The sequence below is a fragment of the Heloderma suspectum genome, chromosome 5 (assembly GCF_057233095.1).
Source record: "Heloderma suspectum isolate Gila_16-S chromosome 5, 16-S_ref, whole genome shotgun sequence".
NCBI lineage: Eukaryota > Metazoa > Chordata > Lepidosauria > Squamata > Helodermatidae > Heloderma > Heloderma suspectum.
In genome coordinates this window covers 199,841,796-199,867,820 of record NC_139462.1, presented here as the reverse complement: position 1 = coordinate 199,867,820, position 26,025 = coordinate 199,841,796, and the positions used below count along the sequence as shown (strand labels likewise).

Genomic DNA, 26,025 nt, shown 5'->3' with positions numbered 1-26,025 from the left:
AATTTCTACAAGCACTTCGTTTATCTTCGTGTTTAACAATATCATGCATAATGTTAGATTTTATGCTCACCTTGTCAGGGCAATATGCCCTCAAAGGTGGGATGAAGAAAAAAAAAGTATTTATTAAATGTATGTTCTGCCTTTCCACTCAAAATAGTGCTCGAGGCAGGTATAAAATATTCATTTCACAATGAGCTTATTAATTCCTAAATAAGAAATCTACTGTCAACCATGTCTAAAGTGTCTGGGCAAAAGAGTGGTACAAGATCAAGTTTAATTTCCAAATATTTTTCTGAGTATTTTTTTTTTTAATCCCCATGGCTGCATTAGCATGGCACATTAATTCTGGAAACACATCAGTAATCAGAACATACATTTATTTGATTTATGGACTCAAGAGCTTCTGGGAGAAATATACAATTCCCATAATGATCAGTTCAATTGAACAGCTAGTTGAAAGTTTGTCAGTGATTCTTATGTATGAGTTTGTACTAATGCAAATGGGGTAAACACCTTTCCATTGTTTTGACATTTCTGACAGCTCATCACCAGGGCTCTAAATATTGAAATTTCCATTTATCTTCAGGCATCTGAGTTACACTCAGCTAGGGATGTCAGAGAAATTCACAATGGATTCAAATGTGTTTGGATTTCTATGAATCCAACTTGTAGATTCCACAGTGGACTGGCTTTTTCCAAGTTGCATGGATTTTGTGGACTTGCGGACCACTTTTTTAATTGGGGGGATTTGTGCAAATCCTCACTTGCACTAATGTACTGCTGTGCTAATGCATAGTGGAACAAAATTTTCATACATCCCTAAAAACAATCTGATTCCATCAATAAGAGGACAACAGAACAAAAGATGCCTGAACATCCATGAAACACAGATGAAATAGATTTAACAAAATCTGTACATCCCTACTCTCAGACAACTGGGCTTAGCAGTAATTTGCTGTAGATAATGTTCAAGCACAGAACTTCATACTAATTTTAAAGAAGGTAGCGAGATCAGTAAACAGTTGCCCCAGAGCCAGCTGACAGTTATGAAGTGTTGGGTGAGATTTCTCCAGGAAAAAATATAGGCAATTAATTATGGGAAGAGCCATAATTGCTCCATTGGCTTGAATAGGGGGAGGGGGAAAAACCCTGCTGAAAATCAGCTGGAGGCAGCAAAGGTCACACCCTGCCAAGGATACTGTTGCCCCAAGAATCTTTGGTGGGGGTGGACTTCATCCCCACCTCCAACTACTTTTTGGCAAAAAGGACTCCCCCCTCCATACAAGTGAATGGAGGAATCGCTCCATTCACTGGCAAAAGGGGAACGTAGTTTGGCAGGTGCCTCAGACGGGCCTTGTGGGTGCAGCGGAGCACATGGACACTTCACTGGAGGCTCATGCTCCAGAGGCTCTGGGTACCTCCTGAGCAATGTGGGACATGTGCAGGGGGAGCTTCTAGGGGCAGGAAGGGAGGGGAAATTTTCTTTCCATGGACTTTCCTTAAGTTAACTTACCTTACGATCCAAACCTGGTCTGGGGTAAATCCTCCCCAGCAGCCCCCCTGTGCCCCACCCCACATTGTTCAGGAGCCCCACCAGTCTATAAGGCTTTTAGAGGGGCACGGGTAGCTGTAGGGGGATAGAGGGGATGATAAACTTTCCTATGATGAACTTCCTCATTAGATTATTTTAGGATCCAAACCATAATTTGACTGACTTTACATCTACACCATTTCCAATCATATAAACACTTTCCATCTGTTCCAACTGTATGGATGCCTTTTTGAGCTTTTCTACATGAGGCATTTATTGTGTGCTTGTCATTCCTTACTGATTACAGGCTCTTTAGAGGACATTGTGACCTCCCAGTTTCACTTCTGTATTTTAAGAGCACTTGGGGGGGGTTAGAGAGGGGAAAATTGAGCATTATTTGTGAAAGTGAAAGGAAATTTATTTTCCTACTTGTGTAATTGTGATATTCCACTATAGCACAGCGCCAGCTAGAGATTATATAGTGTAAAAGCAAGAAAGGAAAAGCTCTTTGTGTAGAGCTCAGATCTCAATTCTACAAAACTGAAAGTGGCCACAGTGGATTAACAGCCTCGTGTAGAAAAGCTCTCTGAAGAACTTGCCAAGCTTTGACAGTTAGTTCAGCTTTCACTGGAGTATCCCAATTCAGACTAGTCTGCATTTGCATTTTAACGAAACCTGTGTACAAACAATAATAGCCAAGCAGCTAGCTATACTATTTCTTTTAATGATTTTTTAAAAAATCAAATGACACCCTTCTAAGTGCCATGCCATGAATCCTGAATGAATAATCCTTTCATTCTTGTGACTTAGCAGGGCTGAAATGTCATTTTCAAAAGGCAAGACTGCTGGGAGAGAGAGAAATCAGAAAAGAAATGACACAGGTATGGGTTTTTTTAAATATTTTTCATTCTATTTATGTTAGCTGCCGAATATTTTCTGATGACAGATGCCACCATTTCAAAACTGCATGGTTTTATATGGCTTTCAACCAACTGGGGATGAAGTACAAAGCTAACATTTTGCTAACATGAAAAGTATCAAAAACAGACAGCTGTTTGTCAGTTGAAGGGAAAATGTTGCACAGAGAAGGTAAAGAGATAAGGACGCAGGGAGGGAAATATCTCTTAATACACCATTTTGGTCCAGCATGCAATTTCATTTTAACACACAGTCTGAGACACTGCAAAAGAGCTTTCTGTGTTTCATTTTGCTCTGTCTCACACTGAAGCAAGACAATGACATTTTAAAAACCTGTAAATGGAGAAGAGCTATCGTATGTTCAACACCTACTCTTGAGCAACTTGAATGCAGAAAGCATATCGCTTGTCGTTCCTTGTACATCTGCCCATTTTAACTCATGTCACAGTTTGAAGTGGTTTAAGTGCCATCACACATGATGCATTTCTTACACAGGAACATAGGAACCTACAGTTTACTAGGTCTAATTATTTATCCATCTAGCCCAGTACTGTCTATTCTGACTGGCAGTGGCTCCCCAAGATTTCAGACAGGTACCTTTCCCACCCCCACCTGAAAATGCCAGAGATTGACCCTAGGACCTCCTGCATGCAAAGCATGTGCTCTCCTACTGAGCTATGGTCTTGCCCCAAATAACTCCCATGTGTAAGAAAACCACTAACCACACATGAATCATTTTTATAATGATCACACATGCAACACTCTTATGTGCCATTTGAATACAAAGCAAAAGTGCCATCTGAAACAAAATCCATCAGGTTTGAAAGGGTGGAAATGAGAGACAAGGTTGTGCACACGATACCTTCACACCACATCTATGAAAATATCTTAAGAAATGCTTGTTTGGTGGATAGCAGCAGCTTTGCTAAGAAGTCCTTGCTGGAGAACTCACTTTGATACAGACAGAAGTATCAAGTAATTATCTCAAGGAGGGAGGAAAGTAAGGACACAATCCTAAGCATGTTTAGACAGACAAAAAGTCCTACAACTCCCAGCATTCCCTGACCAGCCATGCGCCCTAAAACTGTTACCTTAATGAGAACCTGGATATGTCCTGTTGCTTTTGAAGAGATGTAGTACCAGAAACTCAGTGTGCAAGCAGTGCTAGACTCTGGCCACCTGGAGCTCTTCAGATGTGCTTTTTCACCTCTTACGCCTACTGATGTGGCTTCAAGATACAGGAATTGTCCTACAATCAAAAGTGATAGAGGATCTTAAAATGTCCATAATTAACATTTAGCATGAACACAGAAAAAGAAAAAAGTACCAGTCAAAACCTCAGTCATCTCTTATCATTAAGCAAATTTTGGAAAATAGGATGCATTCCTCACATCTGGAGGTCTGGGACCTATTAGAAAAGAAGGTGGCTTACTGTTTATTTGTTAGTAGTATTTTAATCTCGTTCTTCAGCCAAAAAAGACTCCCAGAATGGCTTACAAAGATCAATAAGACAGGTCCTGCCCTGCCCACAGGCTTACAGTCTAAAATACACTACACAAAAGGAAAAGGGATTGGGAAGGAGGCTTGAGGAAGCAAAGTCAGACACTAGTTCTTAGTTATAAAGTTCATATCAGTGTTCTTTCTGGCAGGGAGCATGCAGATACTGGATGACTGATGGGCCAATATTAGGGATGGGTGAACTCCCCCGCACCCTCTTCGGGTGCCACTCGCTGGATTCCCACCACTTGCCTGACCCTGGTGGGCACACAGGGCAAGCTCCCAGATGGTCCACAGGTGCCCGGTGAGAGCTCATGGTTTCCTGCTTTTTTGCAAGCCACAATTTTGCACAAAATTGTGGTTATAGCCATTTACGGAAATTGTGATCTGCACAAAATTGCAGGCATAAATGGTGTAGTTATGCCTGCAAATTTGTGCAATTTGCACTATTTACACCTGCAATGCTGCACAAATCAAAATGTCCCTAAATGGGAAATTTTGTGCAAAATGGCAGCTCACAAAAAAGCGGGTAACCGCGAGCTTGCCCAACTAGGCTTGTGCTGAGTTGGGCAAGTTCAGGGATCTGTGAGCTGTTGTCCAGGGGCCGAGCTAGTGAAAACTCGCTGAGCTCCACCCCCAAACCAGATTCCTCCAACATCCCTAGCCAATATGATGCCCTTCTGCTCTACAGTCCCATAAGAATTGCAACTGCAACTTATCTTTAACTCTCCTCCTTCAAGTCGTCATAAGAACATAAGAACAGTCATGCCAGATCAGACCACAGGCCTAAATAGTCCAGCATTCTGTTCCCACAGTGGCCAGTTGGATGCATGCTTGCAGGAAGCCCACAAGTAGGATATAAGTGCAAAAACACCCTCCTGCTCATGTTCCCCAGCAACTGGTATAACCCAGCATATTGCCTCTTCTACTGGAAGTAATATATAGCCATCATGACTAGTAGCCATTGCTAGCCTTATCCTCCATGAATTTGTCTAATCCTCCTTTAAAGCTGTCCAAATTGGTGGCCATAACTATCTTGTAGTAGCGAATTCCATAGTTTAATTACATGTAGTGTGAAGAAGTACTTCTTTTTATCTCTCCTGAATTTCCCACCAATCTGCTTCATGGGATAGCCTTGGGTTCTACTATTGTGAAAGAGGGAGAAAAAATTCTCCCAATACACCTCCTCCATGCATAATTTTATACAGCTGTATCATGTTCCCCCAACTTCCCTTTTTTCTAAGCTAAAATGCCCCAAATGCCCCAAGTAACCTTTCCTCATAGCTCAGTTGCTATGACTCCTTGATAATTTTGGTTACCCCTCTCTGCACTTTTCCCAGCCTCTGTATCATGGGTGTTCAACCTCTGAGGGCCAAATTCAATTTCAGAGAAGCTCTTGGGGCTGCATTGCAGTGGTGGGTGAGACCAAAGGCAAAGGGGGTGGGGCCCCAAACACCAGAAATACCCCGAAATGCCAGCATAGTTAAGCATCAAGTTCTTACTGCCAGTAACTAAGCCACAGGGGAGACATTTCAGCCTTTTAGAAGGGGGGAAAGCATTTGCAAAAGCTGGGAAACCTCCAAGCGATTGGCAGTTGGGGCCATCTGGGGACCGCAAAGAGCTGGATTGGGACCCCAGGAGTGCTGCTGGATTTGCCCCTGGGCCTGAGGTTCTCCATGTCAGAGCTCGGCTTCAGCACTGCAGTGGGCCTTCTAGGTTGTGACCAGGATTTGACTAGAAGTAGCCTGGAAGTTCATGGAACCTCTGGAATGTCAGAATCTGTGTGAGATTCTCTCTGTCAGTGATCTCAGAGCAGAGCCAGGGGGAGTCACCCAACTCCCTGTCCGCCTGCTGGTCTGGCCTGGGAAGCAGAGAGGCTGGAAGCTGTCTGTGAGAAGCTGACAGAGGTGGGGTGGGGTTTGCAGAAGGGTCACCCAGGTTGAGGCATCAGTGGTGGAGGGCCCTGGGCAACCCTTCTGCAAACCCCACACCACCTCTGTCAGTTTCTCATGGACAGCTTCCAGCCTCTCTGCCTGCCAAGGCCAGACCAGCAGGTGGACAGGGAGAAGGGTGACTCCCTCTGGCTTTGCTCGAAGATCAATGACAGAGAGAAGCTCACACAGATTCTGAGGCTGAATAGGCCCAAGCCTTTCCAGGCTACTTCTAATCAAATCTTAGCTATAACTACAAAGCCTACTGCAGAGCTGAAGCTGGGCCCTGACACTCCACCCATGCTCTATGCAGTCACAGAGAAGGTTGTGTACTGTGCATGTCCTATGTAGGATTGCACAGAAGCCACAAAGAAGAATCCCCCACTTTTCACAGTTCATTCAAGTATTCCTCAAACCCTTAACAAGCCTCCTGTCATGGCCTCCCATTTGCTAGGAACCTTACACAAAAGTCTTATGCCTAGGGAATACCTTGTGGTAGACAATCTATGGGTGACAACTTGGCTGCAACTCCACATTCTTTGATTCCTCTTTGGCCTGACCACCTTGACTCAGTTTCTCTCACTTCTGCTCCATTCCAGCCACAGTACAGAGACTTAGGAGTAGAGCAGTGAGTTCTTTAAAAAGAGGTGACTTTTCTTTTCTTTTCTTTTATAGTAAATCTGGATAACTATGCAGTTGGCCATTCTAAGAGGCTAAAGTAGTATCCAAATCATGACTTCTTTTCAAAACACCAAATTCTATCTAGACGGCTCCTCTAGCCAAAACAACTCTATTAGATGATCTGCAGGTTCCATCCTTTCCAAATTTGTTCCCAAAGGAGAAAGCCAGGTTTGAAAGGGGAAATGAAATAAGACCTCATGCAAAGATCTGGGGATACCTGGAATACATTCTCCATTCAATAAGCATGAGCATGCTTTCCAAGTGAAGAGACCTTATGGAAAGATTCCAAAAGTGTATTCAAATGTTGGTGACCATGAACTTTGAAAGAAATGTCTGGATCAGATCAGTGAGATTATGTACCTCTCTCTCTCTCTCTCTCTCTCTTTCTCTCTCTCTCTCCGTGTGTGCGTGTGTGTAGATTAGATTAAATATGGTAGACACACTTTCAAGTCTGACAGAACTCTTCATTGGCAAAATGAGAGCAAAAACAAGGGATGTTGAGTATAAGCTCTAAAGCTTGCTTAATTAGATTGACTTCCTCATGGTCCTTTCTGATTTTCATGTCACTGAATTTAGAGGCAACCAAAGAAAATAATGAAAATACATCGATTCTTTTTTCTTTTCTTTTTGGGGTTAATGAACCCGCCTGAATCAGGACAATAACAACAACTGCTTTGGCTTACAGTTAGGTTTATGTATGTATAATTATGAGGGCTTAATTTAATCAGTACCAGGCCTGAGCCACAGACTCTGGGTTGGATCTAGACTAAATTAGTCATGTTTAGCCCCATTAAAGTCAACGGACAAATCAGTCATGACTAACGTAAGTAGCATTGATTTCAATGGGACTAAAGCATGACTAAGTCTGGATCCAACCCTCTGTTTTCAACACCAACGGTGAATATTATGAGAAGTAACAATAAAGGAAAGAAAAGTATTGACTGATAGCATACAGAGTGCCTTTCCTTCTTGCTACCACAGCAGGACCTCAGGGCTGATGGCATGGATTCCTGTTGCCTCTCTCTTTGCTTAAATGGTATGGACTGTTTGGTAAAGACTCATCAGTAAAATTTTCAGACAAAAAAGTTTGCGAGGAGAAATTGATTAAGTGATGGAACTTAGGAATTTGTCAAAAAGTTTGGTGCCAGTACTTAAGAATATGAAATATTTTCCCAACCGTGACTCCACTGTAATATATGATATTCTCTGGAGAATCTTGTCACAATAGTCAAGACTAGAAAAATATTCACTTCTTCTGAACCAGATGCCTTAGACAGCTGCCTCTTTTGCCTAAAGCTAATGCATAGTTTTACTGTGGGAGAAGGAAGTTGAATTTAGATTTATCAAGATGCTCTGGGAACTCTTAATATATAGTTTTATTTTCCTGTATTTATTTCATTTGCATTATCTTTGGCAACAAGCGGATTTTTCAACCACTTAAAGCGTACCTTGCAAAAATAAGCCAGCAATCCACTGTACTCTCCCCATCTCCCAAATCAGATAACTAGTTTGCATATACTAGCATAAGGCCACCAGGGTTGTCTGGGCAGCAGGGGCTGGAGTGCTAACCATGCTAGAGTATATAATAAAAATAAATAATATGGTTTGGAAGAGAGGAAGTTAGTTAGATTGGATGGGAGCAGGAGTAACTGACCTGTCTGCCTGCTTGCCACTGTCTCTAACCACCCCCACTCGCTTGGGGCTGATAATCAGTTGCGATAGTGACTGGTGACCTAGGTTGGGGAGGATGGACTAGGCCAGCTGTTTCCTCTAGCCCAAACCAGATCAACTTGCTCACTTTGCCTGCCTTTTCCTGGAGGAAGGAGGCACAGAAAACCACTATTGTTACAGTTGCTATTACTGGGGAAGCCATAAGCAAGTATCTTGGCAGTAGTGGTAGTCTGCTGGGTCTTTCTGCCACTGCCACAAGGCTGCTGCACCCTGGAGCTCTGGAAGCAGAGTTGGTGATGACCAGGTATCCTTCTGCTGGTGATCCCATGGTGCTGGCGTGTAGACAGACCCATCACTACTCCACAGATGTACCTGCCACATCTGTGAGGTCACACTTTGAAGGAGCTTCACAGTGGTACTGAAAAAAAACATTGGAGCACTCTTCTGCTTCTGTCCCATTCCCTTCAGCCGCTATGAATTATTGCAGGTACCAACCAATATAATCATACAGAGACATTGTTAATCAGGTTTTTACTGTTTATATGTAGTTATTCCTCATACCTTATTCTAGTGCCCATAGTCTATTGTAACAAAGCTAGGTCTGCACCAAATTGACAAGGACCATTTCTTAACCGTTTCACCCATATCAGAATTGGCTGTTCTTTTTCAGCTATATTTCAGGAGTGAGGCAAACTTTTTTTGGTGGAAGAGAAACAGAGCTGCGCCCATTTTGTTCTTCCTGGAAAGTCCTGTCTGAGCTGGCATAAAAAATTGCTGCCTCCTTTTCCACTCACTGCGGGCCACCATTATAGTGCACAGCAGCAGCTGAATATCTACAGAAAACCACACCTTTACAGAGTGGGAAGGTTATTCCTCCAGCATTTCATATTATTCAAGAGGTGCAGTGTTAAATAACCCTCCAAAGAAAGGAGAGGTGCTGTTCCATGCAGCTCTATTTTTATTTTAAACATAAACTACTAGGGAAGACATTTTTTTAACATTTGGATTCCTTCTCTTTTCTTAAAGAATGTCTGGCAACACCCCCCCCCCCCCCGCACCCATGCTTTATTTGAAAGCAGAGCCAAATGTTTAAAATATGTTCCATGCCGGGGGCAGGGGGATAAGAGATTAATAGTGAAATCCTATGCATATCTAATCAGAATTAAATCCCATTGGAAAGAATCAGTAAGAGACTAATGCTATGGCCCTGGGGAAGTGTCCCAGGGACTACAGAATTCTTTGAATTCCCCCTCTGAGGCCATAGGCACTGCTATGACCTCAGAAGGGGGATTCCAGTATCTGATCCCTCCCACCTGTCCCCTCCCCCTCACAGCTGCCATGGAAAGAACGATGCCGGATGCTTTCCGAGGTCACAAAAGTGGCCTTGGGAAGGTCTGTAAGGGGTGTTCCAGAGGGCAGAGAGGGGAGGATCAAGGAGAGGCCAACCTGTAACCTGCAAGGATTCTTATGGTCTCTCCAGCCCCAATTCTGCCCACACCAGTTTATCCTCTCTAGATGGGTTCAGAAGCCCATCTCACGAAAAAAACAAAAAGTGGAGGATGGTGAGGTGAAAATTGCCTCTGCTGTTCCTCTCACCCTGTCAGCAGCAGCTTGGCAGGGCACTGGATACATGAAAGTCTCTGAGTTCGGAGGCTTCCATCTCACAAGGGTGCAACCCATCGAATTGCGCCCTAAAATAATTTTGAGAAACAAATTTGGGGGTGGGATTCCATGAAAATGTTTGTCTTCGAATTATTGGGTTAATTTCATTAACTTTGGATGAAATCACTATTTCTCACCAGCTCTAAACCAAGCCTAAGTATGTGTAATTGAAATAAATTCATTTTCTTCCCTTGTCCAGCCATGCCTCCATCTCACTTCCTTTCCTGTGTCGTTTTGTCTTTCCTGTGTTGAATTCTAGATCGTAAGATCCTCGGGGTAGAAGCTGTCCACATATACATTGTAACATGCCATGTACATTGATGGCAGTATATAAACAAAAATATACTTTTGTATTGATAGAAAAGGCTATCAGAAGATTTTTTTTTTTCCACATGGATTTGACTTTGGCATTCATTTGTTGTGTTATGTTTGCAACAATGTTGTTGGGAAGTGAATGACACTGTGTCATCTCCAGGGGAAACATCTCATCATCATCAAGCACAGCAAGGAAAAGGTCACTTCCAACACTACAGGCATATTGTGTATTATCACAGCCACGGAAATAATGATGTTGAGGAACTGAGAGATCATACAAATAATGTGAAATATGGTTCACTGGCATATGACGAACGGAAAATCATTTGTGAAAGGAGCATTTGAGGTGCCAGCTGAAACATTTATTACAGAGTTTCCTTATGGAGTAAAATGCACCCTTATATTGATGTTTCCCTGCTTTGCCACAGGAAACTACATGACATAAAGAAAACAAGGATGAGGAACCCATTCTGCAATAAAGACTATGGTGAGATGTTTTTGCCCACATATGGTCAAATCATATTTCTAACCATGAGGGCTAGAAACATACCCTAGAAATTGAAAGCTGGAATTGTTAGAATTCCAATAAAAGCTTATAGATCACACACAATAATTCTGGTTGTTGTTTGTGCCCTATGGGCATTCTCAGGCTTTCTTTCTGAATCTCTCTCCTTCTGACTAACAACACTCATAGATCAAGCGTTCAGTATCAGGATTTTTATTCTGTTACCAACTTGCCCCTTCAATTCTCATGGACTGAGCAATCACCCATTTCCAGTTTCTGGCTTGGCAACACCAATTGGTCACAGGCTTGAGCTAGCAAAGGCTTGATTGCCTAGCCTTGAACCTACAATGTAATTTATGCCCAGTTTGCCTTCATACTGAATTATCTGATTGGTGATTGTGTTGGCTTGTCATTTGGCACCAGTGCCTTAGAATCACAGAATCATAGAATAGTAGAGTTGGAAGGGGCCTGCAAGGCCATCGAGTCCAACCCCCTGCTCAATGCAGGAATCCAAGTCAGAGCATCCCTGACAGATGGCTGTCCAGCCTCGTGTTGAATGCCTCCAGTGTGGGACGGCCCACGTCCTCCCTAGGTCATTGGTTCCATTGCTCTGACACTCAGGAAGTTTTTCCTGATGTTCAGATGGAATCTGGCTTCCTGTAACTTGAGCCCATTATTCCATGTCCTGCACTCTGGGATGATCGAGAAGAGATCCTGGCCTTCCTCTCTGTGACAACCTTTCAAGTACTTGAAGAGCACTATCATTATCTCCCCTCAGTCTTCTCTTCTCAAGGCTAAACATGCCCAGTTCTTTCAGTCTCTCTTCATAGGGCTTTGTTTCCAGTCCCCTGATCATCTTTGTTGCCCTCCTATGAACCCTCTCCAGTTTGTCTGCATCCTTCTTAAAATGTGGTGCCCAGAACTGGACACAGTACTCCAGTTGAGGCCTAACCAGTGCTGAGTAGAGGGGAACTAGTATTTCCCGGGATGGAAGCTATGCTTCTATTAATGTAGCCCAAAATAGCATTGGCCTTTTTTGCAGCCACATCACATTGTTGGCTCATATTCAGCTTGTGATCAACAACAATTCCAAGATCCTTCTCGCTTGTAGTGTTGTTGAGCCACGTAGCCCTGATCTTGTAACTGTGCATTTGGTTTCTTTTTCCTAGGTGCAGAACTTGGCATTTATTCCTATTAAATGTCATTCTGTTGTTTTACGTTTTCTGCCCAGCACTCCAGTCTATCAAGATCACTTTGAATTTTGTTTCTGTCTTCCAAAGTATTCGCTATCCCGCCCAATTTTGTGTCATCTGCAAATTTGATCAGCATTCCCTGCTGCACCTCTTCCTCCAAGTCATTAATAAAAATGTTGAAGAGCACTGGGCCCAGGACTGAGCCCTGCAGTACCCCACTCATTACTTCTCCCCAGTTTGAGAAGGTCCCATTGATAAGCGCTCTTTGAGTCTGATTCTGTAGCCAACTATGGATCCACTGGATTGTTGTTTCATCTAGCCCACTTTGAGCTAGTTTGCTCATCAGGATATCATGGGGCACTTTGTTGAAAGCTTTGCTGAAGTCGAGGTATATTATGTCTACAGCAATCCCATGGTCCACAAGGGAGGTCACTTGATCAAAAAATGAGATCAGATTTGTCTGGTAGGATTTGTTCTTGACAAATCCATGTTGGCTTCGAGTAATCACTGCATTGTTGTCAAGGTGCTTACAGCTGGATTGCTTTATCATCTGCTCCAGAATTTTCCCAGGGATTGATGTCAGACTGACTGGTCTGTAGTTCCCAGGTTCCTCCTTTTTACCCTTTTTGAAGATAGGGACCACATTAGCCCTCCTCCAGTCATCTGGCACTTCCCCCATCCTCCATGATTTCTCAAAGAGAATAGACAGTGGTTCTGAGAGTTCTTCTGCCAGTTCCTTTATTACTCTAGGATGCAGTTCATCTGGCCCTGGAGATTTGACCTCATTCAAAGTAATTAGGTGTTCCTTGACCATATGCCTATTGTTCTCAAGCTGCAATCCTGCCCCTTCAGTCTGTACTTTGCCTTTGCCAGGGGGGTCATAGACCCTCTTTGGGGAGAAGACTGAGCCAAAGTAGGAATTGAGCACCTCTGCATTTTGCCATCCTTATTTAATAGCTGAACCACCATTTCTTTCCTCTGCCTTTTACTATGCACGTAGCTGAAGAAAGCCTTTTTGTTGTTTTTAGCATCCCTCGCTAACCTCAGCTCGTTCTCAGCTTTAGCCTTCCTGATGCCATCCCTGCAGTTCTGTGCTACCTGCCTGTACTCTTCCTTTGTTACTTGGCCTTCTTCCCACTTCCTATATGTGTCCTTTTTTGTTTTCAGGTCATCCTTAAGCTTTTTGTGAAGCCACATTGCCTTCTTCTGTTGTCTTCCACCTTTTCTCCTTGTTGGAATTGTTTGTAATTGACTAATTGTGCCTTGAGAATTTCCTTTTTTAAAAGCTCCCACCCATCTTGGACTCCTTTTCTCGTTAGAGTCGCTTGCCATGGGACCTTCCTGATCATTGTTCTGAGTTTATTAAAATCAGCTTTCCTAAAATCCAGGGTACGCATTTGACTACACTCAGCTTTTGCTTCCCTTAGAACCAAGAACTCGAGTACAACATGGTCACTTTCCCCCAGAGTTCCTGTAACTGCTACTTTATCCACTAAGTCATCTCTGTTGGTTAGGATCAAGTCAAGGATAGCCAACCCTCTAGTTCCTTCCTCTACTTTCTGGAGGAGGAAGTTATCCGCCACACAAGTCAGGAATTTCCTGGAGGGGCCATGTTTTGCAGAATTTGTCTCCCAACAAATATTGGGGAAATTGAAGTCCCCCATTACTACTACATCATGCTTCCTTGAAACATTGGCTATTTGCTTTTCAAAAGTTTCATCCTCGTCTTCTCCTTGATTGGGTGGCCAGTAGTAGACTCTGACCACCAGGTTCCTTTTATTCTTTGCTCCATTTATTTTGATCCAGATGCTCTCAATGGGTCTACCAAGCTCATCCTCCTGTATTTCTGTGCAGAGATACGTATTTTTCACATACAGTGTAACCCCACCTCCCTTTCTGTTCCTCCTGTTCTTTTTGAACAAGTTATATCCTTCAATTGCTGTATTCCAGTCATGAGAGTCATCCCACCAAGTCATTACACCTATCAAGTCATAATTTCCCTCTTGTATTAAGAGTTCAAGTTTATTCTGTTTGTTTCCCATATTCTGGGCATTAGTATATAGACACCGAAGACCATGTGCTTCATAGTCTGGCTTTCTTCCTACATGTGTCTGAAGACTATTATTGGGTGCTATTAGAGCTGTTCTCTCCGTTGCGGTGCATGAGCCTTCGTCCATTGTTACCCCCAACTTTACATCTCCCTTCCCCGTAGGATTCAATTTAAAGCTCTCCTGATGAAGTTCTTCATGCTGTGGCCAAACACATTCTTCCCAGCCTTTGTGAGGTGCAACCCGTCTCTTGCCAACAGCCCATCTTCCAGGAAGTATAGCCAGTGGTCCCAGGATCCAAATCTCTCGCATCGGCATCACTTTCATAGCCAGTCATTCACCCGGAGTATTTTTCATTCCCTTTCTAGCCCTCTTCTAACTACTGGAAGGATGGATGAGAAAACTATTTGGGCCCCAAAGTTCTTGAATTTCCTTCCCAAAGCTTCAAAGTCTGATGTGATTTCTTCGTAGCTCCGCTTGGCAGTATCATTTGTTCCCACATGGATGAGAAGAAAGGGATACCTGTCAGTGGGATTTATGAGTGGAGGCAACCTTTCAGTCACGTCTCTAATCCATCCCTCCCAGGAGACAACATACCTGGTGAGTCCACAGGTCTTCACGACATACTTGGGTCTCGATCCCACACAGCAAGGAGTCTCCCACTACTACCACTCTTCTCTTCTTGTTGTTGTAGGCCTCAGTTTCATCGCCTCTGCTTGACTGACCTTCAACCTCTTGCTCACTCTCATGCAGGTTCCTCTGTGATTCTTCCTCTGCAGGCTGTCCTCCAGTCTCATCCTCAAGTACCTGGAATTGGTTCCACAGCTCCACTGCTTCCACTGGTGCAGAGTGGCATCTAGTTCTTCTTCTCCTAACTGTCACCCTTTTCCAAGGAGTATCCTCTACTGCATTTTTCCTTGGTGCATGTGCCTAGGGATGTACGAAAGTCACTTACCTTTTTGCAGATGTGATTCGCGGTGGGGGGGAGGCATTCCATCCCTCCCCCTGGAATCGTCGACGGGGGGGGGGGGAGGCAATCCAGTTCTCCCCCTTGGAATCTTGCCCGGCCGGCTTCGCTCCCCGGCAGCTCTGCAGAGTTCTTGCTGCAGACGGGCTGCTGCAGATGCAAATGGCAGCCACCATTTGTGTCCAGCCAGTCTGCCATGATAGGCTACACAAGTATTTACGTAGCCTATCACAGTAAGCAAAAACAAACAAACAACGCATATGCAAATGGCGGTGGCTACGGTGGCCGCCATTTGCGTTCTCTATTTTTCGTCGTTTTATCTTACGTAAATATTTACGTAAGCTATTACGGTGAAAAAAAGGGGAACGCAAATAGTGTAGTGGGCGCCATTTGCATTCCTCCCCTCCCCCATCGTTTTAGCCTATGTAAATATTTACGTAAGCTATTACGGCGAGAAAAAAAGGAACGCAAATAGCACCCACTACGCCATTTGCATTGCCCTTTTTTTGCCGTAATAGCTTACATAAATATTTACGTAGGCTAAAACTGCGAAAAAAAGGGAATGCAAATGGTGGCCGCCATAGCTGCCGCCATTTGTGTACGCGGGTTTTTGTTTTTTGTTTTGCTTGCCGTGATAGGCTACGTAAGTATTTATGTAGCCTATCACAGCAAAGGCAGCTACGCAAATGGTGTGGTCGCCGCCATTTGAGTTCGCAGCAGCCGGCCGAGAGACCAGCTGCCACTGCCGCCGCCAGAGCTGCCGCCACCGGAACATCCACCCCAGGTAAGCTTCATCCCAGGGGGGGATTCCGCGGGGGGGGGTGGCAGGCCGTTTTGGGGGGCCGAATGCCAGTGCATTCGGCCTCACTGAAATCCGTGGCGGAATTCTCCACCATCCCTACATGTGCCTTGGTGCATGTGTGGTGCTGCAAATGTGATGTGGCTTCTCATCAGGGCCTAAGAAATAGAGGTGTAACTGCCTCAGGAAGAAAAAACGGCACTGTTTGAAAGCAACAGTTGAGAAGAGTCTACTTTGCAAATCAGCATTTCGTGATATAACTGCATTATAGAACCATTTCCAGCATTAGGGATTTAACCAGTTTAGGTATTCATAACATGATTCTAATTAGAGATTTAAAACTTGCCCTGTATTGTATGCAAAGTGATGATAAGTTTTGTGAATGTGGCTAAATTCCCTCTGCTGAAATGGCAACATACCTTTCCCGTTTCCAAGCGTGTGGTCCTTGGAAGGTCTGAGGCTTTGAGGTGAGCTGGTTCCCATAACCCAATTAAAGTTATCAGCTAGGGAATTCTGCCAACCACATATGCCGTTTTCAAAAGTGCAAGAGGTCCCACATTCTCTCTCGTCAGTATTATCCCCACAGTCATCCTCAAAATTGCAGCTTTGTTCTGATCTGTAACACTTGCCATTGCGACATTCCAAATAACCATGAAAGCAAGAGCCTGAAAAAAGAAAAGAAAAGAGGAAGATTTCAATGACAAACACTTGAAGTTACTGGAAGTTTACCTCTCAATCCCTTTGACTTTCAGGAAGAGGAAACTGGTCAAAAGCACTTTTATTAAAAGGAAGTCTCGGTCTCTGAAGTGCCAACCCACTGTCATTTTATGTTGTTTGTTTCATTAAGAGACAGCACCAAATAGATCTCTATTTTCCTTGGAAAACTCTTGAGAGTAAAACTCCAGTCATGCATTCTATCACTGGCAATTTTCTAACCTGACTTAATTGCCGACATTTGCTGTTACTGCAATGATAGGTTGGTTTTCAAAGTGCAGGAAACCCTGGGGTTCCTTAATCAGGTGATCAGCAGGACTATCTCCAGGTCTGAGGGGGCCCTAAGCAATGTGCCCTCAGGTGGGTGCTCTTACGTCAATGAGCCCCTTTTGGGTTACCTGGCAGAAGCTGTACCACTTCAACAGTGGCTGGGAGCTGCCCCTTTAATTTCTCATAGTGTCCCAAAGTGATTGACATAGTGTCACTCCAGGACATTGTAGAAAATTAAAATGGAGACCCAGCTTGCAAAACAAACCATCCAGGATGGAAGGCTCAGTGTAGGTGTCAGGACTGGTGGGCCTTGCTGGGGCAGTGGGGCCGGGCATCTGCCCTAGGATGCCAGTTGCTGATGCTGGGCCTAGTGATCAGTGCTGGTGGGCAAGCTCTCTAAAAGATAGCTTGCCATTGTTATTGATCCAATCATCCCCTGTAACACACGGTCAAAGGGAGTGTTAAATATGCTCTAAAGCAGGGGTGGGCAGAAGATAGATTTCCAGATGTTTTGGACATCATCTCCCAGAAGCCCTTGCTAGCATCGCCAATGGACAGGAAAGCAAATGGTCAATTCACGCAAAGTAAATGCTGAGGCCCAATAGTTCTGACCAACAGCCTGCATGAACGATGTGTGACCTAGAATGCTTCCCAGAATCCTTTGCAACACTCAGGAGTTCGGTGTCAGACGTGCAGGTGTTCCTTAGCAGAAGAATCAATGTGGAAAGGTTTCTAAGGGCACAATCCTATGGCCACTAGTCAGTGGCTAAAAGGCCATAGGATAGGTCTGTTCCCCAGGAACCGACCTCAGAGCCCGCACTTCGAGGGCAGTTCCCTGAGAACTGACCTCCACCCCTTCCCGCGCTGCCTATGAGGCAGCACGGATTGGCCCTGCACTCCACGCTTGTAAGAGGTACATGGAGCAGTGAAAATGGGGGCATTCCTGGGGCCGGGCCAGGGCAGGGAGGGTGGACATGCCTTTCTGACGCTTCCTATGCATCATCCTGCATCCCCCCCCCCCGCTCCAACTTCCTGCAGCTAGACAGCCAAAATCAGCTGTCTAGCTGCGAATGCAGAGCAGCTGAAGCGCAGAGGGGAAGATCCCCTCCATGCTGCTCCTGCCCTGCGTTGGATAGGTGGTCATCTCCAAATTTGGAGGTGGCCACCTATCCAGATAGGATTGCCTAAGAAACTGTAAAGTTTGAACACCGCTGAGCTGTAACATTTACAAAAATCAAGCTGGAATTTTAGCTGTCACAATTTAAAGATAAGGGGAGGGAGGAGCTTTAATACTTTAACTCTTTAGCTTCTGAATGAACTTTGCATGAAGAAATCCATTGCGTGGTTCTCTCCTTTTTGTGTCTTCTTCCATTATGGGCATCACTGGAAGTTATTATAAAGCCTGTGCACTGTGATGACTTAATGTAAGACTTGCACCTCCAAGATGTATTATTTCAAATTTGTTTCTGAAATTATTTGGCTTGAAGATGGCCCCTTTGCAACATTTCTGGCTCAGAGAATATAAGATACTAAACTGAAACAAAACAAAAATATGCTTTGCCAGAGAAGTCCCTGTGAAAATATATGAGAATGGGGAACAATACAGGAATAACTTTACACATTAATAGGCACACTGCACATAATGAAACTACATAAACTATTTATGCATGTGCTTGCAGGATTGGAAGACTCTGGATACAGTCCTAAATATACATATTAAGAAAAAAAAAAGCCCCTTCAAATTCACTGGGACCTCTTTCTGAGTAAACACCTTAGGACTGTGCTGTTGTTGTATTTTTACAGGGAAATGAAAGAAATTAAATCACAGACATATACACATGAAGTGGGAAGGAAATCCATATGAGGAGATGGTAGGGAAATAAAAATGCTAAAAAAAAAGAACAAAAAGTTTATTACCAAGTTAAAAAAAATATCTGCACTCCAAACACATTGGCCCTAATCCAGGCAAAGTTAAGCATTTAAGGCTTCAATTCATTCCCACTTATCCAAGAGTAAGATCCACTGAACTCAGTGGGACTTATTTCTTAGTAGTTGTGTATAGGATAGTGTTGTATGGTTGCAATCCTAAATTTACTTAATCAGGAATAAGCCCCACTGGACACAATGGGACTTATTTCCAAGTAAATATGTATGCGATCATTTTGCATGAACAACTGATTTCAGTTGAAATTAGCACAATATACAAGTATTCAGGTTTGGCTGGATTATAGCCATTGTCTGAAAATGAGTTCTACTTAATCTGTAGGATTTATGTCCAAGCAAACATACTAGGATATAGATGTATAGAGATCCCATTAAGGCCAGAACAACTCCAGGGGTGCTTCCAAATGGAGGGGTCCTAGCACTAACACACAAAAGGCATTGTGCAGCTATTCCATCTTTTTTTCCTTAATGGTTTTTTTTTCTGGTAAGAAAAACAATGGAAGACGCAGTCGGAAAACACAGGTGGGCTACAAATGGAAAACAATGATGTCTAATACCTCCTGTAAAATTCTGTGAATGAGGCAGTGTGACTGCACAGCAAAAGCCTCATCTGTAACTACCCCAAGTCATGGTAACCAGAGGGACTAAAAATGGTGATGGTGGTGGGAAAGAATTCCTTTGCCTCCCCGCTTCCACTTGCAGGATAATCTAGTTGATGGACTTCTACTCTGTGCATCTCTGGATTCAACCCCATCTTTTTCTACACAACTGATAATAATTGACCTATCAATATTAAGAACAATGAGCTGCAGTTTTAGATGCAGAGGACAGATGTTTTTAAAGGAGTTAAAGGTGGTGTGGCAGAGGCAACAGTTCCCATGGTGGGCACATTGGGTGGCCAGGGCTGCTGCACCTCAGTATTTATTTATTTATTTATTGCATTTATATCCCACCTTTTTTTCTCTTGCAAGGAACCCAAGGTGGCTTACATTATCCTCCTCCTCTCTATTTTATCCTCACAACAACAACCCTGTGAGGTAGGTTGGGCTGAGAGTCTATGACTGGCCCAAAGTCACCCAGTGAGCTTTCATGGCTGAGTGGAGACTAGAACCCGGATCTCCTGGCTCCCAGTCCAACACTCTAGCTGCTACACCACACTGGCTCACACCTCAGTTGTATAAAAGAGGGAATTTCAGGAGGTAGAGCTTGTCATGCAAGCTATACCTGCTGAAATTTCTCCTTCTAATCAAAGGTGCAGATGTAACCCAATGGTATATTTTTCTTTAAGAATTCTGAGGAATATTCCTGCACATGCTCAGTAAAGGAGTGAGATAGGGAGTGGCCACCATTTTAGGCAGTTACCAAAATGCAGTGTACAAGAAGCATGCTTTCTCCTCTCTGTAGACCCTGAACCCTTAAGATAGGGCTGTTAAAAATGTTCCTGTGTTGCTGGATCCTGATCTATATTGAGAAGATTGCTGCAGAGCTGGAATGAGCTGAGTAGAGACTGTTTCCTTCAGCAAGCAGAAAAATCAAGCTTCAGAGAGCAGTTTTATTTATATTTTTGTTATGGACTCAAGCTGGAAAAAAAGACAGAACTTTGGGAGGGCTGTGCTCTGTTTTATTGTTTTGGTAATAAGTGTATAGTTATGCATGTAAAACTATTACATGTGCATTATTATTGTTTTACTTAAGATATTAAAATATATGTTAATTGTTCCTGTACAAAGCCTTTCCTGTGAGTCCCTTTAGAGACCCCGAAGAAAAAGTTTTACATAGGCGTCCTGCACTTTTTGCGTCTGGCTACTCTATGTACACATGTATTCTTCCCCTCTCCTCAGTGCCTCATAAAACTTGGGATCAAGCTATAGGAAAGGAAGAACACCTTCTCCCATACAAGCCTGCCTGAGTTTTAAGATCTTCAGGGGAGGCCCTTCTCTCGGTCCCACTTCCATCCGAGATGGTGGGGGTGCAAGTGAGGCCCTTCTTGCTGGTTGCTCCCAGGCTCCAGAACTCCCTACCAAGGGAAGCTAGGTTGGCCTTTTAGTGGTAGACAAAGATGTTTTATTCAGGAAGGCCTTTGGCATGTAGCTGGTTTGTTGCTGAAGGGGGTATTAACTGGTTGGGTGCTATTTATTTATTTATTTATTATTGCTGTGTTTTTAATTGGCTTAATGGATTTATGTTTTAATCAAACTTCTGTTTTATCTGTATTTTATTAGTGTTAGCTGCCTTGAGTGCAATTTTTGGCAGAAATGTGGAAAATAAATGGAATAAATAAATAACTATGGGAAGATTAAAAAATATATAACCCCCTCCCCCGGCAAAATCTGTTCATCAGAGGTGAAGATGGGATGAGTATACACCACAAACAATTATCACCCGTTCAAACAAGCTTGAAAGTCGGGGGGGGGGGTGATAACCCATTTGCAGCCTTATTTACCCTTAATTTAGTATGAATAGACTCTTAGCCATCCCTTCTCCCCACAGAGTAAGTAATTTTCCTTTTGAAGAGATAGCTTTATCTCCCTGCCCTCTTTTAGCTACTCTTCAACTGTACAATAGTCTCAGCCCTCCAGCGAGCCTTTAAAATATGAAAATAAAAAGAACTCTAAAAAGTGAGAGATACTCCTTTTTGCCTGGGATGGGGAGGACTGGAAAGAACACACTGCAGAATTACTTGCATCAAAATATTATCTGCTGATAAAAAAGAGAGGTCACAAAAAGCAGTCTGGCTATTTAATTGACAGGAGAGGCTTCTTTGTAAAGGTTCAATAACATTTTCCACAGCAATGATCTGCAGAGATTGTTAGCAAGTGGACTTTTTGTTCTCGCCTGGCAGATGCATTGAGAGTAATAGGCCCAAAGGAGTTGTTAGTGTCTCTAAGATCGAATCCATGGACTGAGGGGGATTTAGAACAAATAATAACGATGACTACACAAACTCTCAGGATCGATGAAGTCCAAAATTGTACCTTTTGAAAGAAAGTCCGGATTATGGCACTGTACAGGGATATCCTGGCTATATGGCGATCTTTGCCCTGGCAACCTACAGATTGGACTAGGGATGGTCGAATGAGCGATGTTCATGATCACTAGGATTTTCCTAACATCACCTCACCGTTCATCTCATGGCCAAATCGCATTTGCGATCACTGCTCACTCTGCACAAACAGGAAACATGCACAAATCGAGCAGTGAGATTAAACAGGAGATTTGCGGAAGCTCCCCCAAATTAGCCTAAATTTCCTAATTCATGCAACTTTCTTCCATAGACTAAAGCAGAGCTGATTCAGTCTACAGAGGAAATTTGCACAAATCAGGAAATTTGTGCAAATCAAACTGGGAATCAGGAATGAGATGAACATGAGCAGTTGTTTGACAATTTACTCATATTTTCGGCAGACACGTGCTTGCGTTCAGAGCCTCAAATGGGGCACGATTGCATGTTTTGTGAGCAAAAACGAAATTCTCATACATCTCTAGATTAGACTACTACAATGAATTGCAGTACATGAGGCTGTCTTTGAAGACTACTTAGAAACTTGGATGGGTCCAAAATATAGAAGAAAAGAATAGGATGGGAGGAACACCTCTCATTTGTTTTAAAACAGCTTCATGGGCTCCCAGTTTGTTTCCAGGCACAATTCCAAGTGCTGGTTTTATCCTATAAATCTTTCTGTGGCTGGAGACCAGGGCCTTGCAAAGAGTTCCTGTGCCCTTGAACCTGTCCTATTCATTGAGATCTTCCGCTGATGCTCTTCTCCAGGCGCCCCTACTGACAGTGGTTAGGCAGGCAATGACCAGAGTCGGGCCTTTTCTGTAATGGTGGCCCAACTTTGGAACTCTGTCTCCACAGGTTACTTATCTCAGGGTGCCGGATAAAAAAATGCGTGTTTGCCAGGCTTTACAATGTACAATAATGCTGTCATTTTATTGCCATGGGTTTTATTGCTCCTGCTCTTGTTCTATTCTGTTTTTTAATATTATTGCAAATCATCTTGTTGCACAGCAGTGATTTAGATAAAGATACTAAACCTAACACTGATGTCTCCACTTAATGCTCAGACGTTTCACAATGAAGAAGTATACTTCACATGCACACCATCACACTTGCATGTGGGGATGACAAATCATGTGTGTGTGGGGGCTGACATTCTGCTGTACATTCCTGTATGCATTCCTGTTACAGTAGTGGTCTCCCTAATTTCTTGTTGACGTTATACAACACTAAAAGCTTCTGTTTAATTTATTAACAGCCGTTGCTTTCCCCCAAAGAATCTACGAATAGCCTGCCTCTCTTGCTGCACACATGCACACACACACACACACACAGAAATATCTAACCCCGTAGACACTTTTGCTTTGGCACTGGAGGCAACCAGCAACTTAGCAGCAAGCCAGCTAAAAACTGTTGCTATCTACTGCTCCAATTATTATTTCATGCTTGTAAACTGCCTTCAAAGCTTTTGCAGTAGGAAAGTAGGATATACCTTTAAAATAAAGATATACATAATGCCTCTGAGGTTCCAATCATGCTTACACAACAATGCTCTGTGTTTGGGATGATGTGTTCTCACCCCAGTTCTCACTTTTAATTTCTAACAGCCATTGACAGCACTGGGGAGCACAGTGAACTAGAGAGGTCATTGTTAGGTTCATTGATTTGTAGGCTTGCCTCTTACTAGCACCTCTCTGTTCTTGTTGTGTTGGTTGACTAGAGTAACATCCATCCCTGCCCTAACACACACACACACACACACACACACACACACACTGATGCCCAACCTCCTAACATCTCTTGCTTTGGCTTGTGGGACTACTACTGTCAGTAAGTGAGGAAAAATTGTTACCTACTACTGGGATTTTTTTTAATTTGACATGTGTAAGCTGCCTTGTAGACTGGTAGAGGAAATATAGGATATACTCTGAAAATAAATTGTTGTTGTTCAGTCGTTCAGTCGTGTCCGACTCTTCGTGACCCCATGGACCATAGCACACCAGGCCTTCCTGTCCTGCGCTCTCTCCCGGAGCGTGCTCAAGTTCATATTCATTGCATCCGTGATGCTATCTAGCCATCTCATCCTCTGCCGTCCCCTTCTCCTTTTGCCTTCAGTCTTTCCCAGCATCAGGGTCTTTTCCAGAGAGTTTTCTCTTTGCATTAGGTGGCCAAAATATTTGAGCTTCAGCTTCAGTATCTGTCCTTCCAACAAGCGCTCAGGGTTGATTTCCTTTAGGATTGACTGATTTGACCTCCTTGCAGTCCAGGGGACTCGTAAGAGTCTTCTCCAGCCCCACAGTTCGAATTACATCTCAACAATATAAGGTCACAATGACACAACAATGGTTTGAGATGTAGCTGATGTCACCAGGAAGTTCCTGCTTGGATGGGCAGCTTTCTAACTGCGTGGTGTAGTGGCGAGAGTGTTGGACTGGGAGTCGGGAGGTCCGGGTTCTAGTCCCCACTCGGCCATGGAAGCTCACTGGGTGACTTTGGGCCAGTCACAGACTCTCAGCCCAACCCACCTCACAGGGTTGTTGTTGTGAGGATAAAATGGAGAGGAGGAGGATTATGTATGCCGCCTTGGGTTCCTTAAGGAGGAAAAAAGGCAGAATACAAATGAAATAAATAAATAAATAAAATAACTGACCAGTTGGTGAAGTCAGGGAAATGTGTGGGTTATGGAGATGGATGTTTTTTTTAAATATTTCCCTACCGTGTTTACTTAAGCTGGTGATAGATTTTTAAAAGTTGGTTTTATATTTACAGGACAGGTAGGGTTGTTTGTGTTTATATTTATTTCATGTACCTAGTCAGAGCACAAGCTGAAGTCAACAGTGGACATGACATATACATAACTGAGCAAATGCTGCAGATGAAGATGAAGAGCACTGGGAGTTAAAGAGATTATTGTTTTTGAAATATTTACAAATGCTATGTACTTGAATGGGTTAACTAGTTAGGTTTATTTTATTTGTTTGTTTGTTTGTTTGTTTAATTTACAATATTTCTATACTGCTCCACATCCAAAGACCTAGGAGCAGTGAACAGCAGACAGGGTAAAGAGTAAAAACGCCATGTTAAAAAATTATTTTTTTTTTAAAAAAAGAAACAGAGTTCTGATAAAACCAAATTTAATAAACGGTGGCTGGTTATTTGAGGAAGTCTTCCCAAAATAACAATGTTTTCAGGAGGCACCGAAAGCAACACAACTTTGGTGCCTGCCTGACCTCCAAACAAAGGCAGGAAATTCCATAGGAAGGGGGCCACCACAGTGAAGGCTCTTTTCCTGGTGGATTCCAATTGGGCCATGGGTCCATGTGGTACCACCAACAACATGTCCTCTGATGATGTCAGTGACTGGGCAGGTTAGTAAGGGAGAAGGCGTTCTCTCAGGTATCCTGGTCCCATGTTGTTTAGGGCTTTGTACACTAGTGTTAATATCTTAAACCTGGTCTGGTAGCAAATAGGCAGCCAGTGCAGTTCCCTCAGCAAAGGAGTTACATGATGAAAAGGTGCAGCTCCTGACAACAGTTGAGCTGCTGCATTCTGCACCAGCTCCAACTTCTGGACCAGCCTTATGGGCAGCCCCTCATAGAGTGCATTTCAGTAATCCAGTCTTGAGGTTACTAAAGCCTGTACCACAGTGGCTAAGCTATCCCTGTCCAGGAGAGGCCATAGCTGGTGAACCAGCCAAAGCTGGTAAGAGGCACTCCAAGCTGCCATGGCCCCTTCAGCCTCCAGCAACAATGATGGATCTAGGAGTACTCCCAGACTACAAACCTGATCTTTCAAGGGGAGTGCAACCCCATCCAGAACAGGCAATATCCAGGACTCGAGAGCCACTCACCCACAGGGCTTCCATCTTTCCAGGATTCAGTTTCAGTTCACTGGCCCTCACCCAGACCATTACTGAGTCTAAACACTGATCCAGGACTTGCACAGCTTCTTCTAATTCAGATGTCACAAGGAGATGGAACTGTGTGTCATCAGCATACTGATAGCATTTGGCTCCAAAGCCCCTAATGACTGGTCCCAGCAGCTTCCAACCCTACTATTCTATATTAAACAACATTGGGGCAAGATGATACCCTGCAGCACCTCATAGCTCAATTGTCAAGGAGCCAAGGAATAGTCACCCAATGTTAGGGGTGTACGGATTCCCCACCGTCTGTTCCAGTGGTGAATCTGTGTGGGGGGGAGGCAATCCATTCCTCCCCCCTGGAATCCTCTGGAGCAGCTCTGCTCCGTGAGGATTCGGGGGGGGGGGGCTGGTTTGGGGTTGCCTTACCTTCCCTCCTGCCAGCCAGAGCCATTTGCCTCCTCCTTGTCCCTGCTGATCGCCATGTCTTTTCTTTTCTTTTTTTTAAAAAGGTGA

At 43.7% G+C, this 26,025-nt stretch overlaps 1 protein-coding gene across 1 annotated transcript in view; it reads right to left on the bottom strand.

The window, feature by feature from the left end:
* MALRD1 (MAM and LDL receptor class A domain containing 1) overlaps positions 1 to 26,025 on the bottom strand; it is a 439,175-nt gene that overhangs the window by 223,380 nt on the left and 189,770 nt on the right. The window contains exons 28-29 of the mRNA XM_084860474.1: positions 16,138 to 16,383; positions 3,541 to 3,698 (exon numbers count right to left, since the gene is read on the bottom strand). Of these exons, the coding sequence (XP_084716600.1) occupies positions 3,541 to 3,698; positions 16,138 to 16,383 (404 nt within the window). The remainder of the gene's footprint in view (positions 1 to 3,540; positions 3,699 to 16,137; positions 16,384 to 26,025) is intronic.